The 18439-nt window shown below is 33.6% G+C and overlaps 1 protein-coding gene across 1 annotated transcript; it reads left to right on the forward strand.

Annotated features, from left to right (window-relative positions):
* The first annotated feature begins 14856 nt into the window (after positions 1 to 14856).
* Positions 14857 to 15648, forward strand: LOC131034326 (F-box/kelch-repeat protein At2g44130). The gene has a single exon (XM_057965804.2). The coding sequence runs from the start codon at positions 14857 to 14859 to the stop codon at positions 15646 to 15648; it is 792 nt and encodes a 263-aa protein (XP_057821787.2).
* Positions 15649 to 18439: the final 2791 nt, after the last annotated feature.

Below are 18439 nucleotides of genomic sequence, written 5' to 3' on the forward strand. Positions count from 1 at the left end.
AAGGTTGGATGTCAAAGTAGTTCACATGTTTGTTTAAAACAAACTCAGCATATAATTTTTTTATGAAATAGAAGGGGATATCAAGATTGTTGTTGGGTGGTTTGTCGAAAACCATCCACCAATGATCCCAAAAGTTTTTCACAATCCCATCATTTGTGCACCATTTAATAGAAAGTTTTGTTTTTTTGGGATCTACGGGCTGACCAGTACGGGGATTGACAAACAATGAGGCGATTTCGGCTTTGGATATCTCGAGATCCTTGATATCCTTATAAGACAAGTCATCTGCAGATTTTTCCCTCATAGAATCTCGCCACAAAAGGGCGGCATTGTGCTCCTCAATCATGGTTTCCATACTTTTTATGATCGACGTGAGAGGATCAAACATTGGGTTTAGACAAGGGATCCTTCAATATACTTCTGCAATCCCCCTCAATTCATTCAAATTTTGTGCAATCAAATCCTGAATTGAGGGGGGGTTTGGCAAATGAGGGTTTGGTTGTTGCAGTTGTGGTTGGTCAGGGTTTTCATTGTTATCCACCATTTTTAACCTAATTGAATGTAAATAATTAAATTTAGTTAACAAATTTAAACAATTAGGTATTTGATTTTAAAAAACCTAGTTTTCATATGAAAAAACCATATTTTCAATGAAAAATCAAATAAACATTAACAAAAAATACAAAAAATGAATGAAAATGATTGAAAACGATAAAATTCTTACCTCTCAATCTATTTTTTAGCAATTTTTTGCCAAAACACCGGATATTGGATTTTGATGAAATCGCGCGGCGCATGAATCAAAAATGACTCACGAGCTGTCACTGTCGAAATATAAAAGTCTCAGAAAATCGGATATCCGATTTCTATACATAAATTATTTTTAAATAACATATATAATATAATAATATATTATTATATTATATAATACGTATTGTATTATATTATATATATTATAATATATAATATAATATAATATAATATTATATTATATTATATTATATTATATTATATTATATTATATTATATTATATTATATTATATTATATATGATATAATATAATATTATATATAATATAATATAATATTGTATTATATAATACGTATTATATAATATGTTATTATAATATAATATAATAAATATAATATAATATAATAATATATTATATAATACGTATTATATAATATATTATTATATTATATATATAATATAATATAATAATATATTATATAATACGTATTATATAATATGTAACATATAATATATTTTTAAAATTAAAATTACAAATAAAAATCGGATATCCGATTTGCATAGGTAATTACCAGGCCAAGGTGTACTGACACCCAGGCCAAGCAAAAAGTCAACATGGATTTTCGCATTTTTAGGCGAGTGAGGAAGGCTATTTTTTTCACATCGCCACTTTTGGGCCCCCTTTGATCCTGCACTAACCCTTATCTACCATCTCATTCCATCAAGTTGATATCTAAAATCGATCCATTGAAGTATTTGCTCAGCAAGGCAACATTAACAGGAATATTAGCAAAATGGATCATGATCCTAAGTGAATTTGATATTGAGTATGTGGACAGAAAAGCTATCAAGGGACAAGTCATTACAGACCAACTAGCCGAGGCACCGCTTCAAGATGATCATCCTTTACACATTGAGTTTCTTGATGCTAATATCCTAACGGTCACCAAAAAAACATGGCAATTATACTTTGATGGTTCATATAAACAACATGGATCAGGAGCAGGGATTCTATTCATCACACCACAAGGTCATGCAATTCCGAAAGCATACAAATTAAGCTTTCCATGCACCAACAACACAACAGAATATGAAGCTTTGGTTACAGGTATCAAAATGGCTATAGAATGAAACATTACACAACTCCAAGTCTTTGGAGACTCTCAACTCATCATCAATCAAATTAATGACGATTACCAAACAAATGATGACAAACTCATGCCTTACAAAAATATGGTAGATGATTTCAAGAAGTATTTTGTAGAAATAACTTTTGAGAAAGTTCCAAGGAATTATAACAAAGCAGCAGATGCCATGGCAACACTTGCTTCTCCACTTCAAACACAGAAAAATCAAGAGTGTTATGAATTCCTGGTGGAAGAGTTGTTTTACCCTGCTCATAATTGTCCTGATTCTCAAACTATCTGTCACCTTGTTGGGCATAATTCCTCCCGCTATGGCCAAACTTATACATACCTGAAAGACAACACCCTACCTTCTGATTTGTCAAAAAATCAATAGAGAAACTTTATTCGCCAATCCTCCCATTATACTCTTGTCGCAGATACCCTTTTTAAATGAGGTCTGGACGATACTCTTTTAAGATGTATCAAGCAAGAAGAATCTGAGAAGTCCTTAAATGAAGTTCATAACAACATTTGTGGCACTCATTCAAGTGGTCTTACCCTTTCGAAAAAACTCATACGCTTGGGTTATTATTGGCCAACTATGGAACGGGATTCTTTTCAGATAGCTAAAACATACAAAGAGTGTCAGATCCATGGAAATTTAATTCATGCACCAGCACAAGAACTTCATGCTTTGGCAACATCTTGGCCTTTCTACCAATGGGGTATTGATCTAGTAGGAAAGATAAATCCTTCTTCATCCAATGGTCACAAATTCATCCTTGTAGTTACATAATATTTCACAAAATGGATTGAGGCAGTACCTCTCATCAATATCATAGGAAAAAAAATTGTTGCATTTATCTTGAACTACATCTTCTGTCGCTATGGAATACCCATGACCATTATCACTGATAATGGGCGACCATTCAAGAATCAGGATGTACAAGAGCTATATGAAAAATTCAAGATCCAACACATATTTTCCACACCCTAATATCCACAAGGGAACGGGCAAGCAGAAGCACCAAACAAAACTATTTTGAAAATCCTCAAAAAGATAGTGAATAATGCTGGCAGAGATTGGCATATTCAATTGAACCCTTCTCTATGGGCCTACCATACCAGTATCCGCTCATCAACAGGTGCCACACCTTTCTCTCTTATCTATGGATCAAAAGCAATACTACCAAAAGAAGTGGAGATGCCTTCTCTACGAGTATCATTAAAAGGCCTTATCTTAGATGAAGAACAACGAGTATCTAGATTGCAAGAGTTAGAATTGACCCATGAATGAAGACAAAATGTCTTTGATCATTTAAAGTTATATCAGCAAAGAATGTGTCGAAGTTATAATCACGAGGTCAAACCACGAGTCTTTCAAGTTGGGGAACTAGTACTAAAGGAAAATCCACGAAACCAATCAGATCGAGAAAAGAAAGGGAAGTTTGAACCAAACTGGTTAGGTCCGTTTGTGGTCACAACAGTATTTGGGTCAGGAGCATATTAGCTATCAACATAGGATGGGGATTAGCTCAAAGAACCCATTAATATCATGCATTTGAAGAAATTTTATGTTTAAAAAGCAGAGAAAATCCAAAAACAGTGAAAAAGCGAAAAAAAATCCAAAAACAGTGAAAAAGCGAAAAAAAATCCAAAAACAGTGAAAAAGCAAAAAATCCAAAAACAGTGAAAAAGAAGAAAATCCAAAAATAGTGAAAAAGCAGAAAATCCAAAACCAATGCAAAAGGAGAAAATCCAAAAACAGTGAAAAGCAGAAAATACAAAAAACAGCAAACAAAAAAAAAATCAAATATGAAAAAGTGCAATAAAAATAGATGGTGAAAACTTGGCAAACAGGCGCTATCTGTCAACTAGCTCTTCCATCTATTGGTTCATGCCTCCTTCCGCTTGCATTCATTTCCATCAGCGTTGTTCATATCCATAATAAAGCCTTTGTACGTATGCAAGCGTCGCGGGTGATTTCTCGCCATGGCTTGTATCATTGTGTGTGTCATAATAAAGTTTGTTTCTAGACTGGGGGCAAAATCCTGAACCTCGCTAGGGGAAAAAATTTCATTGTTTTGAGCTTAATCAAACAGATAGATAGATAGTTAGACAACGCTTGTCAAGCGAAAAACTGAGACACGTCCAACTTTGAACATAAGATCAAATTATCAACCATCAAACCATCAAATATCAGTCTGAACATGACAAACACATATCAATGGATGATATCTTTTGACTAATGATTTTAACACTTTGACAATAAGGGTTCAATTATTTTATCTTGATTTTTTTCTCTCATGATTTCTGAGTGACTTCGGGATGTCTTTGACTAGAGGAACAAGGAAGGAACATGATATTTTTCTTGTCTGTTGTATGTAAAGTAATCATTCATATGTGCAAAGTTGTCTCAAGACATGATCATCGGAGTATCATAGAGGACATTTTGGACTTGCATATAAAAATGGTTAATACTGTCTATTTTACGCAAGCAACACTTAGGTCGTCTTGGTTCAATTATACCTTGATGCTTGTGCTAACTTGCAATATCAAAACCCAAGAAAGTAGTGCTCAAGTCATCATGGTTCCATTATACCATTGATGTTTGCACTCACTTCCCACATTTTAAAGGCTCAATGATGAAACAAAGCAATGACCACATGACCGGTCCGATCTTCACATTGCATTTCATTTTGCATTTGCATTTTTAAAGTAGATTTGCATTTCATTTTGCATGGGATCACAACGCTCATCTTTTCCAAGGCCAAAGACTAACATGGTGTTATCTCTCTTATTGCGTGATTGAATACATTGGATAATAACAAAAATAATCAATTCATTCATCGTGCATGATAAGTTAGTTCATCTCATATAATCATTGCATACTAAAATATCATTCATATAAAACATCCAATCCTTCATTCATTTAGTTAGATTATTTTGTTGCATCCATCTTATCTCAAATCATATAAAGTAACATCATTGCATTGCATTGCACATTGCATCCATCTCATATTAACATGCATGAGAAAATCATAAAAATATCATAAGCATAGAAAGAATTGCATTACACATACATGACATGGTGCTTATAAGCATCACCATACATATTCACATTTGCATAACATCGTGTAAATATTGCATCATCATATAAGAAGCATACATCCATCATCTAGAATTCGTCAGCATATAGAAAATAAAGCATACATCATGAAAGTGACTGCACAGCATAATCATATAAAAAATAAAATGCATCCATCATCTCATAGGTCATGTAGAGAGAATAGGATCGACTGCATATCATATCATCAAAAAGATCAATGTCCAAGGTACAATGATTTCACAAAAAATATATGAGATACATCACATATATACATCACGGGAATCATCAATATCTCATCACAAAAAGGTGTGTACATGAATGGATCAATGTCCCATATCAGTGTGACCACTAGGATGTGGAGCGAAACTCTGTCCTGATGCAGCGGGTCTAGTAACACCAACTGATACCCCTGTGCCCGGGTCCCCACCTAGGGGATCTCTCTGAAGTGGCCTTGTTACTCCTCAGCTCAGACTTTCTCTGTCTCGATCTCCTGCTCAGCTATGAAAATCTTGGAGCCCTCCAATCAGAAGGAACCGTAGTATAGTATAAGGTCCTATAATACTCAGCCTCTCATATCGCCTAACACATCATCTTCAGGGTAGCCTTCCCTGAACTAGACTCTCCTGACATATGTACCTGCACCTCAGCCTACCGACACCTATCCCTAGTTTCATCTCTCTCGACCATGAGAGAAGCCATCCGGACCTCTAGCTGGGCTATCTGAGAGTCCCTCTCTACTAGTCAACTCTCTAGTTGTTGAACCTAACCCTGTAAGTCTGTAATATGAGCCTGTTGCTGATGAGATGGCATCCTAATGAGGATCCATCGAGGTACCTCTTCCTATGGCTGCTCAACCTATGATACTCCCATAGGTACCAACTCAACCTGGGGACCCTCTTGCTCTGGGACCTGATCTCCTCCGCCTGACCATCCGGGTCATCCAATCCATATATATCTCTAGAAGATCTAGAACTGTTGGCTCCTAGTGTTCCTGCTACTGCCACTGCCATTGCTCGGCCATCTCCCCCATCATCATCTCCCCCATCATCATCTCCTCCATTGTCATCTCCAACACAATGATCTCATGCATCTCCTCGATATCCATCTCTGTCATCCCCTTCATCTCCGCCATCATCTCCACCCCCACCTCCTCTCCCCCCACCATCCCTTGAACATCTAGGAGCTTTGCATCGTAGCCTCTCATCATCCTCATCTAGAACTAGCTCTGGCTCATCCAGATATATCAGCCTCAGAAACCTATGTACAGTACAATGTATGGCATACTCATTTGTCATCCCACTATCTATCATACCTGGAAGATAATCCCAATCCAGTGGCCCTAATGATCGATACTCTGCACACGCCTAGTCATATGAAATAGAGGGCCCCCAAGTAGCCACATCCAGTCTCCTATGAGCATAATGAGTTGTACCCTATGGTATCCCCTATATCATGTCGTACTGTCTCAACACCCTCGTACAAAGGAATCGCTTGATAACATAGGGTGTCGATCCAATCAGGTATCGCGTCACAAATACATACGGCATCTCCACTGCATCCTCGAGCCAAATCTCACAATCTCTGTACAGTCTGTATATCACAGTATCCAGATCATCTAATGTTCATCGCCAATACTACAATTTGTCTAGCTTTCGCTGGACAATGATGCCTGGATACCCATCAGCATAATGTCTCCCTACAGGTCTATCTCTATCGGCCAATGGTCGTGTGATAGGCAGGCGCTCCTAGGCCCATATCTAGAGAACGATCACCCCTGCTGATAATGCAGTCGATCTCTGGTACACAACTTGGTACAGGTCATGATACAAGTGTGCCAGCATGAATGACCCCCATGTAAATCGGGTCCCCTGTGTCACCATATGCTCAAGGAGATGACCCCATCCAACAGATAATCCCTTTTACCTGTGATCAGGACAAAGGAAACCTCCAATGAATTCGGCAAGAATAGTGGGTAATGTGGCATAACCTAGCTCTAGCATCTCCTGCCATGCAATGTCATATCCGCATATCTCATCATCCTCGAACACTCAACAAAGTGCATCTATCCCACTCTACTCACTGAGATCATAATACATTAGCTCGCCCATCACAGGGATATGCAATATCCGGTATACATCCTCAGGTGTCACCATCATCTTGCCCGTCGATAAGTGAAAAGTGTTGTGCTCACTATGACAACGCTCTACTAAGGTTGTCAATAATCCCCAGTTAATCAAGGGTCGGGGCATGTCGAGAAGGGAAGATAAACCACACCTGTCAATGTGGTCTCGCTCCGCCTAGCTAAGGCAAGGTATCAACATCCATGTCTTTGGAAAGCGCTCCCGAGACTGGAGGACACTAAAGTACTCCTACAATCAAATCATCTCATCATATCAGTTTCTTAATTTATCTATCTATCAAATCAATATATCTATCAATCTATCTTGCTCAATTGATATTTTTATCAAATCTCGTTGGGCCCCTATCAATGACGCTCATCTATCATGAGGTCATTATCAAATCCTATTTCATCTTGCACATACATCGAGATAATCAAAACTGGTCATAAAATTTTATCAAAATAGGAGTGTCTAATTTTATCAATTAGATAGCTAATCAAATCTTACCCTATCAAAATCAAAAATCAAATCGAATCAACAGCAATCCAACATCTTTATCAAGCATTGTGATAGTTGGGGATCAGATAAACACCAAAACTCAATCACAATCAAAAACTTCAATAATCCAGTCATCTAAAGTCAACTCATTAATCACTAATCAAAAAATCAAGTTTTCAAAAAATCCAAATAATCACATCAATGATCAAAAAATTCAATAAATGGCAAAAATTGAAAATTCAAATCATTTTCTCAAAAATCAAAAATCAAGCCAACATGGTCAAAAATCGGGAAAATCTTGTCTAGCAATTGAACAAAATGCAAAAAATCAACCGACCACTCGAAAAAAAATAAAAAATGCAAAAAAATAAATCTCTTTTGGTCGGACCCCCCCCCCCCCCCCCCGGCAGTGGCATCAGCGACGCTGCCAGCGGCGTTCGTGGTGGCACTAGTGGCGTCTGCTGTCCTCGTGGTGGCGCCGCCATGGCACCACCACCCCCCCAATGCAATTTTTTTTTTTTTTAAATGAAAATTTTGCAAAAGCCAAACATGATAAATAAAAAAATTTGGGGTGAGTTTTCGAAAATTAAAAAATCCTAAAAAACCCATTTTATAATCTGAAAAACCCATGTCAAAAATGTAATTTTTTTACAAACCCACATGGCGAAAATGCTAAAAATGATTTTTTCTACAAATAGCTAAATTTTTCAAAAATCAACTAAAATTTGACAAAGTTGGGTTTTCTCGAAGTATGTACTAGTGGACTATAGGCCGGAGGACGCTCGTGTCACCGAACTTGCTCGAACCTATGCTGGTGGTACGAGATTGTCATTCCTTCCTCTAGGGCAAATTTTTCGAACAACTGAAGTGCACAAATGAAGAGTGGTAAAAGGAATTAACCTTTTTAAATTCACAATGGGGCATTTAAGTGGGATTTTTATTCCACTAATTTTTAATCATCTAATCAACTTGGTAGGGCAGCGTTTTCAAATTTGTTATCAGGAAATGAATCGGATCGACTCTGAAAATCTCTAAAAAATGAAAAATCATTAAAAATCTAAATATCATAAAAATTTCAAAAATATCAAAAAAATTAATAAATGGCGAAAAATTCAAAAACATTGCCAAAATTATCTGATTCATTGCCTGAGGGGGCATCCTCGCATCGATATCTCTCACTCAGCGTCTCGGGCATCATATCAAAATTTATCATCTCAAACATTGAAACCGCATCATATCGAGATTTATCATTTCAAAATCGAATCAGTATCATATTGAAATCAAATATGTATCCTATCAAAATCGAATCAGTATCATATCGAAATCGAATATGCATCCTATCAAAATCAATATCAACATCATCAATCAAGTTTTCTTTGAACCAATGCATCGTCGCACATCACTTCAAAGAGGGGCAAAATGTATACACCTCAAAATGGTCTGAAGATAGTTAATTAAATACGTAGTTATATGATTAATTTCTCTATTCATCTACTAGTAAATATATCTACATGATTTATTTACATAGTTCATTTCATATCCCCCTTTGATTAATTAATTCTCCCCATATAAATCAATTCTTCTAATCCCTAATTAAAATTAACAAACTCAAGTTTGTTGAGATTAATTATCATTTTCCTAATTATTTGAATTTCTAAATTCAAATGAGCACATAGCTCCTAACCTAACCCATTCCATCTAACCCTGGGTTTAACTAACCCTATCCTATCTTGCACATCCTAACCTCCTATGGTGTGGATATTCTCCCCTTGAGACACATGGCACTTTTGCCACATGTCTCCTCCCTTGGACACTTGCCCTCTCATGAGCAAGGGTCCTTGACACTTGTCACCACAGAGATGACAAGTGTCCCTTCTTCCAACCTTTTCTCCAACTTCCTCAATCCTGGCCCTTGATATCTTCAGATCAGATCTGGACCATCGATTCCTGCCACCTCAGCTTTGGCCTTGGAATTTTTATAAATATCCCCCATTTTGGAGCAATAAGAATCCCTTGGATTCATAGTTTTAGCATCATTACTATAGGCATTTGCATTTCAATCATCTAGTAAATAGCATTTTGGATTAATCATAGCATTGTATTTCATATCATTTGCATAATCAATCATGATCAAGTAGCTACTCAACTCTTGAGTTGCCACTTTGGCGGTCATTGCTCCGCTGAGAGCCAATCAATCCAACACCTCCAAGGTCCTCAATAATAGAGGAAAATGGGACATTCCAAGGCTTATGGTTTGCATCTTTAATCTAGTTTTCAATTAAGCTTTCTATTATGTTTTATTGTCTCATTATAGGTGTATGCCTTTCTATTTACCACATTTTTAGCATCACAGTTGGATTGAGAGGGAGGAGTAACATTGTTGAATTAAGGAAGAGATTGAGAATAAGTAGGTGGGACACTATGATAAGTAGGTAATGGAGAAATTTGGTAACACATGGAAGACTGATAGGAGGAATGAAGGAATTGTGATTGAAGGAATTTCCCCCTTGACTAACATTTATAGGTGGTGAGTGTGATTGGGTGACAAGGGGAACATTCATGGTAGGAGGAATGAAAGAAGAGGGATTTCCCACATTACTAACACTTGTAGGTATGACATTTTGTGTGGAGGTAGCCATGATGTTTGACGTGAAGGGGGGAACACTATTCATAGGAATTGTCAAAGGAATGGAATGAATAACGTGACTCGAAGGTTGTGTATAACTTAGATTTTTGGCACAACTCTTCATAGCCATGATTTTAGAATTAACAATATGAGAAATACCATGCAAGATATCAACACCATGTTTATCACTTTGAAACATTTATTTTATTCCTTCAATCAATGGAAGAGCCTCACTTTCTGGGTATTCTTGACTCATCCATTGTTTAATATTGTCAAATTGACTGTCCATCTTCACCAATTGGTCAATAAATACCCTAGTTAATGACTCCTCCACATCATGAGAATTATTAAGAGGATAAACAAGGATATCTGTAGGATTGGAAGAAAGACCAATATTCTCATTGAAAAAGCTAGCCAAATTAGGCTTCATTTCCTCAATAATTAAACCTTGGACAGCCTTAATTCTACAACTTCTCCTTACGGGGATACTATAGTTAGGACTAATATTAGTAAAACTCATGCACTAAGGTAGGAGATTCGAAAATTTGAATTTTTAAATTCTAAGTTGCAAAATAACTTAATAATGCAAAATTCTAGGAAAATGATTACCCAATTAGATGAACAAATTAATTGAATGAGCAATAATGCAATCTCCTAAGAATTTGAAATTTAAAATTAGGGCTTTGATAAGATAACCTCTTAATTTAAATTTAAATTTAAAATTATCCCTTAGAAGATAAAAAAATTTGAATTTAAAATTAGACCTGAAAATGACCTCTTAATTTTAAAAAATACAAAGGAGGGAAGATTTAAAATTAGGGTTGTCCAAAGCTAACCTCTTAATTTTAAAATTGAAAATTGAAAGGAGGGAAGATTAAATTGAAAATTAGGGTTGTGCAAAACTAACCTCTTAATTTTAAAAATTTAAAATTTTGGAATGTTAAAATATTGAATAAATCAATTTAATTTTAAAAATTAGGGTATATGTAATCAACCACTTAATTTTAAATTATAAATTGAAATGTTGAAATTCATATTTTTTTTTGACTTTAGGGTGACCTAAAATCAATAAAATTTCACAAATCTTTGGAATCGGACAACAAAACACAGCCAAAACAGACTCCCGAAATTTGGGGAGAAAAAGTTGGGACCAAGTAGTATACTACCTGGTCCAGTCAACTTTTTTTCAAATGTTCGGGGAAGCAAGATATTATGATTTAAATACAAATTCTAGAAGGATATGGGAATTGGAGTTGTCTAGACATGCGAAAACAAGCCTTGAAGGTCGAAATAGGACACACTTAGGATGTTCAAGAAGATGATTAATTGAAAGAACAAAACAAAAAAGGGCACACTTAAAGTCAGGGGCTAACTTTTATAATGTCTATAAGGACAACAAGAGGTTTTAGATTTAATTGACTCAATTAAATGCTTAAAGGAAAATTAAAAAGTGCACAAGATTAATTTAAATTTAAAAATTAGGGTTTGTTGCATAAACCACTTAATTTTAAAAATTTAAATTTGAAAATTTGAATGTTATAAGATGGGAAAGTGAATTTTTAAATTTAAGAAAGGACTCAAATCTGAAAATTAATTCAAGATCTACACAATCCACAAGTTCAATTTTAAAATTACAAATTAGGGTTTTTTTAATTTAACCAATTAAGTTTAAAAATTTTGAAAACTGAACATGTAAATGAAAACTTAAATTGTAAAATTGAAGAGTTCTCATATGTGAAACAATCAATCCAATTTAGACAAATCACAAGCTCAATTTTGAATCTAAAAATTAGGGTTTTTGTGAATTAAACCTCTTTATTTTTTAAAATTGCAAGGAAATTAAACTTATAATTGAAAATTTGAATTGTAAATTGCATACACTCAAATTTGAAAATAAAAATCAGAATTAAGGGTGTAAGGAGTCGGTTTCACTAAAATGTAAAGGTGAAAATTAGGTGACTTGGCAATTTGCAACAATGAAGGAGAATCACCAAATCACTTATTTTTGTTTCTGATGGAGATGCCTTTACATTCAAAAGAGGGGGTAAATCCACTAGATTCAATCACTAATCAAATTAGGACTGAATACTAAGTAGTTTGATTGAAATGGGATGTGTTTGATCCTCTTTTGTAAATTGATTAGTTGAATTAAGACTAAGTGTTGGAAATAAGACAAATATGAAAAAACGGTGAGCTATATATTCGGGATTTCATCGTGCACCTGGATCTGAGAAGTTTGAGATGATTTGGAGCTTCTCTAAGAAATATGCTAAAAGTATCAGGGACTATGGGTTCCAACCAGGTCACCCATCCTCTTGGTCCTCAGAACTTTCCGCGCGTCGAAAAGGGTTCTTCCGTCTCTACAAATAAAGCTTAATTCTAGAGGTATAGCTACGCACCTGCTTCCTGCACACAAAAAGGAAAGGGAAATGTGTTGGGAATAGGGGTTTACCCCGATTTTGGAATTAACCAAGTTTTTGAAATAATGTAAATGAAAGGACTAAAAGTAGAAATCCTCCTCTTTGAGGGGATGTTGAATTGACTGAAAATGAAATTCTTATACCTCCTTGTGAAGTTTTTCTTGCCTCCACATGGAAGTTAAATGATGATCTCCTCTTCAATGCTTCAAATCTTGACTCTATTTCTACTCCAAAGCTTGAAGAAAGACTGAAAATGCTCAATTACTCTTGAATGCTCAGATGTTTGATTGATTTTCATGATCATCAAATGAGAGGGTAAATCCCTCTTATATACTTGCACGTAGGATGAATTAATTTATAAAGCTTATTAGTTTAATATTTTACAACTTTTTAACAAGTGAGCAATATATATTCTATAATCTCTTTTTTTATCGCATAACCATTGCACCTCCTTATGATACAAGTGATAATTAAACAAATTTTTAAAATTGAAATCAATCCAAATAAAATAATTTCTTAGCCTAAATAGATCAAATAATTATATTAATAAGTAATTTCAAAAAATTATATACAATATTTATAAGTTTCCCTCCAAAAGAGTAACATTTTAGATAACTTAAATATTACTATTACTTAAATAAAAATAATTTAAATAACTTTAAATAACCTAAATTAAAATAAATGCATGAAAAACTTAAAAAAATATTTTATTTATTTTCCAACTACCAGTATTATTATAAAGATATGATAATATAATAATAATAATAATAATTAGTCTTACTAGATTTTTTTTAATGAAGAGTTTAATAGAAATATAAAAAATATAGTAATATTTAATAATAATATAATATTGAGTACAATATCATAATATAATAATAAATTAATATTAATTATAATATAATAATATAATTAATTTTTAAGTGGAATAATAAACAGAAATGATATTACTAGAAAAATCACTTTTAAGATTAATTACTAGTTTTAATAAATCAATTATTAAAAGTAGTTATAAATTTTAATTTATTTTTAAGATTTAAAAATAAGTTTAAGAACTCAGTTACTATTATAAATTTGTAATGTTGAATGTTGTATATTGTATATTTTACAAGTAGTTATAATGTTTAATTTATTTTTAAGTTATAAAAATAGATTTATGAATGATAAATTAAAAAAAAATTAATGTTGAGAAATAGTTATTTATAAATTAAATTTTAAAGTTAATAACTACTTTAATCAATCAATTATTAAAAGTCGTTGTAATATTAATAATATATTAATAAAGCTTATATTAAAATTATACACCCATTATTTTCTAATAAATCATAATGAAATTTTCCTTATAAAATATTTAAATATAAATAAAATATAAAATAATATTAACTCACTAATTCAAGACCTAAACAACACCCATGTCTTTAGACAATTTATTTAAAAAAATATATATTTAGAATGAAATTTAATAAAATTATTTGCATGTTCCTTTTACAGCATAGTATGCATAGCAAGGGACATCACATCATAACAAGGGACATCACATCATAAATCAATTTTTACAATGGATGTGTTTGTAATACATCAATAATAGAAAAGAAAAATGATATTTATATTTGTATACTTATATTTAAAAAATATATGTAAAATAGATCAAGAGATATCTAAAATCATCTTCTAAAACATTAAACACCAAAATACAAATCCATTAAAGTGGTGCATGCATATTTCATACATTTCCCTGTCATTTGCATGTCAAATTGTTTCAGAAATGAATTTTTCCTGCATGCAAAAAGCAGTAAACATCATGCATTTACCTGTGATTTGCATGTCAAATTGTTTCAAAAATGGATAATGCAAAAAACATTTGCATGTCAAATTGTTTCAGAAATGAATTATTCCTGCATGCATGCAAAAAGCAATAAACATCATGCATTTACCTGTGATTTGCATGTCAAATTGTTTCAAAAATGGATAATGCAAAAAAACAGTAAATATAGCATATTTCATGCATTTACCTGTGATTTACATATCAAATTATTTCAAACATAAATTGTGATTTACATATCAAATTATTTCAAACATAAATTTTTGTTTAAAAAATTCAAACTAGAGCTATTAGAGCTATCATTGATTGATTGAGAAAAATTGAACCCATAACATAGGAATCGAGACTCGAGCTATTAGAAAACATTTGTGCTGAGTTATATCGCAATGGAAATAATTCCGGGCCTTCCAAAAGATTTAGCAGTGCAATGTCTGGTAAGGGTTCCATACAAATTCAACCGCAAACTGATGGCCGTCTCCAAGAGCTGGAATGCTCTACTCACCTCTGCACACTTTTTCAAAGAGCGGCAACGCCGTGGCGACTACGAGGAGGTAGCAGTTTTTCTTCCCCAAACCGGAAAAACTAAAAGTGATTTCAGTGTAATTATTTACAGCCACCTTGGGCACTGTTTGGAATCTCTGCCTCAAATCCCCAGAGAATTTAAACTAGAATATACAGACTATTATCAGTCCATGTTTGTTAGGTCAAGACAACTACTACTTGTTCTGGGGCTTCTCAACACCTGCACCGACATGGAAGGTGTGTTAATATTTGATTTTTTATCTCGCAAATGGCGGCTGGGAACAGACATGACATGCAGCCGATGCTACTTTGCGTGTGACCCGTCATCGAGTGAAGGACTCGTGTATATTGCCGGCGGTTTCCACAGGAAGACTTTCAGTCCCTATCTAGAAGCTTTTGTTTACAATGTAGAGGAAAACAAGTGGGATTTTCTTCCTCCTATGAGTTTCGATCCTAATCCCTGCGCTGGTGCTTGTCTTGATGGTAAGTTTTATGTAGTCCCATTGAGAAGGTACACCGTGCAAGTTTATGATCCTCACACTCGACAATGGAAAAATATCATGAAATCCGATATTGAATGGGCACAGGATATTTGGAGCGGGCGACCCTACGATATCGTGCGGGCATGCTCACAGCTGCGTAGACTCTGTCTATAATAGAATTTATTTAGAGCATTTTATATTGTACTTTCTATCTTGTTACAATTTTATTGATCTCCACTCCATCCAAATACAACTCTCCAGACGTTAATTAGTACCAATTATCCATCAATTTTATCTCCAATTTTTGGAGGTTTACATTCGTTAAGGTGAGGATATATCTCTGTGTTTTGTGTGTCAAAAGATATAGATTGGTTTATGATAGTGCAGGCAGGACTTAACAGTGCACGCTACTTTTAATGGCTGACCAATATTATTAGAGAGGAGCTTCTGGTATTTTGTTTTGTCTGTTCTTTATTTTCTAAGATATTCTCAAAGTGCTGTAGAATTTATGCCTTTTTTTGTGTGATATGGGTTTTATATGGGTGAGATCATGGAAAGGCTCTATGCTTTGTATATAAAGCTTTAAATCTTTCTCATTTATTTTCTACTTTCATTCCCCAAACAAGGTAGGGAGAGGCGAGTTTGATATTCAATGGTTTTCCGTTAATTGTATGTTTCTTCTCTTTGCCGCTAAAATTCTGTAGAATTTAAAGGTTCATTCTAGAGGCAGAGTATTGCATGGCTAGCAAGAAGAGAATGACTAAACAAAGAAATGATATTTATGCAATTCAAATGATGAACAAATTAAAACAAATGAATAAAATAAATTATAAATATATCTACAATTGTAATGAATATATAGGTATGAATAATTCTGTAACAATTTATAAAGATCTATATGAATAATTCTGTAACAATTTATAAAGATCAAATTATATATAGTGAGGAATTATTAAAACTAAGAGAAAATAATAACAACTAGATTAAAATTTAGAATTCCTAGGTCACCACATATCTTGGATGACTTACAAAAGGGCAGATTCAACAATGTGGTTACAACATTTACATTGTATACAACACATAGATAGTGACATGCAAATACATAAACTTTCCAATTGAAAGAGGGCAATAACTCAAAGTAAATTAAGTATTTGATATGGGTCAATTGGATGCATAAATTATGTGTATAATAATAAAAGCAAAGAAACAAGTATCAAAAGATAAATCATGAAAGATATCGATAAGTCCATGCTATACTCATACAAACTTGAACTTTTTAACCACCATAACAAAGAGAGGGTGTATAGAAATGCAATTTTAACCAACATCACAAATATATTAAAACTAAATACTTTGTGAAACAACCTCATCATGGTAAACCAAAAACATAAAGAAAAAGGACATGTATATACTATTTTCATCACCATGAATAATATGTGAAAATGAAAACCATGAACTCTTTCCTTAAATTTTTTTATTTGTAAATTAACTAAGGATTGAGGAACACTAAAGAATGCATCACTTACATCAAATTGTGTGCAACAATTATATTGTATATGACAAAAAGATAGTTGTAGGCATGATAACTTGAAAGTGTGTAGCTTAAAATCCCACAAGTAATCTAAATGTAAACTTGATGGATATATATTAAAACACTAATGCTTGAAACCCCATTAACAATATAATTGAAACCACCAAAAAGATACAACTAAAAATAGTTTAACTTATAACACCATGATACCATAACTTTATACCTCATATATATAACTTAAAACATAATTAGTTGAAACTCCAAATTAGATATAAATTGAAATAGTATTGCTTGATACACCATTAATAGTATGACTTAAAATAGAATTACAAATTACTTAAAACGTGATTACACAAAACCCCACTAACATTATAGCTTAAACATGCATATATATAACTTACAACCTCATAGATATGCATTGAGAAGCATAAACCATAAAATTCACTTACAATAAACTAGTAAAACATATCATGACACAACACTTGAAATGACAATTACAATATTAAACAAGAAACCACAAAAAGGGGATTTTGGCCAACTATGGAATGGTGGATAGCAACAGTAATAACATGAGTGAAATATTGAAGAGCGATAAAAAAAATCAACCTAATGGTCTTTGTTTTTATCAATATTTGAAACCCAAATGAGATTTTTTTAACAACCCAATGGAAGAGTAAAGCCATGAAATTTTTCATTAACGAAAGCATCCATAAAACCATAGAACCTAGAAGTGACGATATTGTTAACAAAAGCATGCACAAAATCATAGAACATGGTTAAGGTACAAACAAAACTACAAATCAAAGAAATACATGAAAAAAGACAGAAATATTTTGTTAGTAGCCTTAGTAAGGAGTAGAATCCTCACCTAGAATGAACAACAAACAACAAGCAATTGTGAGCTATCCCAAGAAACCTACAAAATATGTATTGGTGGAAGCACCTAATATTTTTCAAGTGATAGTTAAAATGGAAAAATCAAATGATGAACGAAATGCCAAATGAATAAGGGAAAACCTTACCATCATTTCTACCCACAACACATCGAGGGCGAGTATGCAGGCATGTCAAACAAATACATTGAAGTTTGCATGAAATTGGATGTCTTCTAGCATGGTAAATGTTGATTAATTGACCTGAGACAAACATAATATGGGTGCTAAGGTCATGATCACTCCAAAATATGTGTGAAAGAAAGGAGGGAAATTGGGCATGATGTGCGATGAAATGAAGTACTAAATGGACTCTGTGTTGGATATTGGGTCATGGCCATGTAAATGTGGCTAGTAGGAAGGGGGTGCAAGGGTGGCATGCTTTAAATGTACATCATCAAGAGGGTGGCAGATTGATTAGATGTCACACAAACAAGCCAACAAGTATGTCAAACCTGTCGTGTCTTTGGTTGTGGTAGATGCACTCCACTTCACGTCATCA

The sequence above is a fragment of the Cryptomeria japonica genome, chromosome 3, assembly GCF_030272615.1.
Source record: "Cryptomeria japonica chromosome 3, Sugi_1.0, whole genome shotgun sequence".
NCBI classification, from domain to species: Eukaryota; Viridiplantae; Streptophyta; class Pinopsida; order Cupressales; family Cupressaceae; genus Cryptomeria; species Cryptomeria japonica.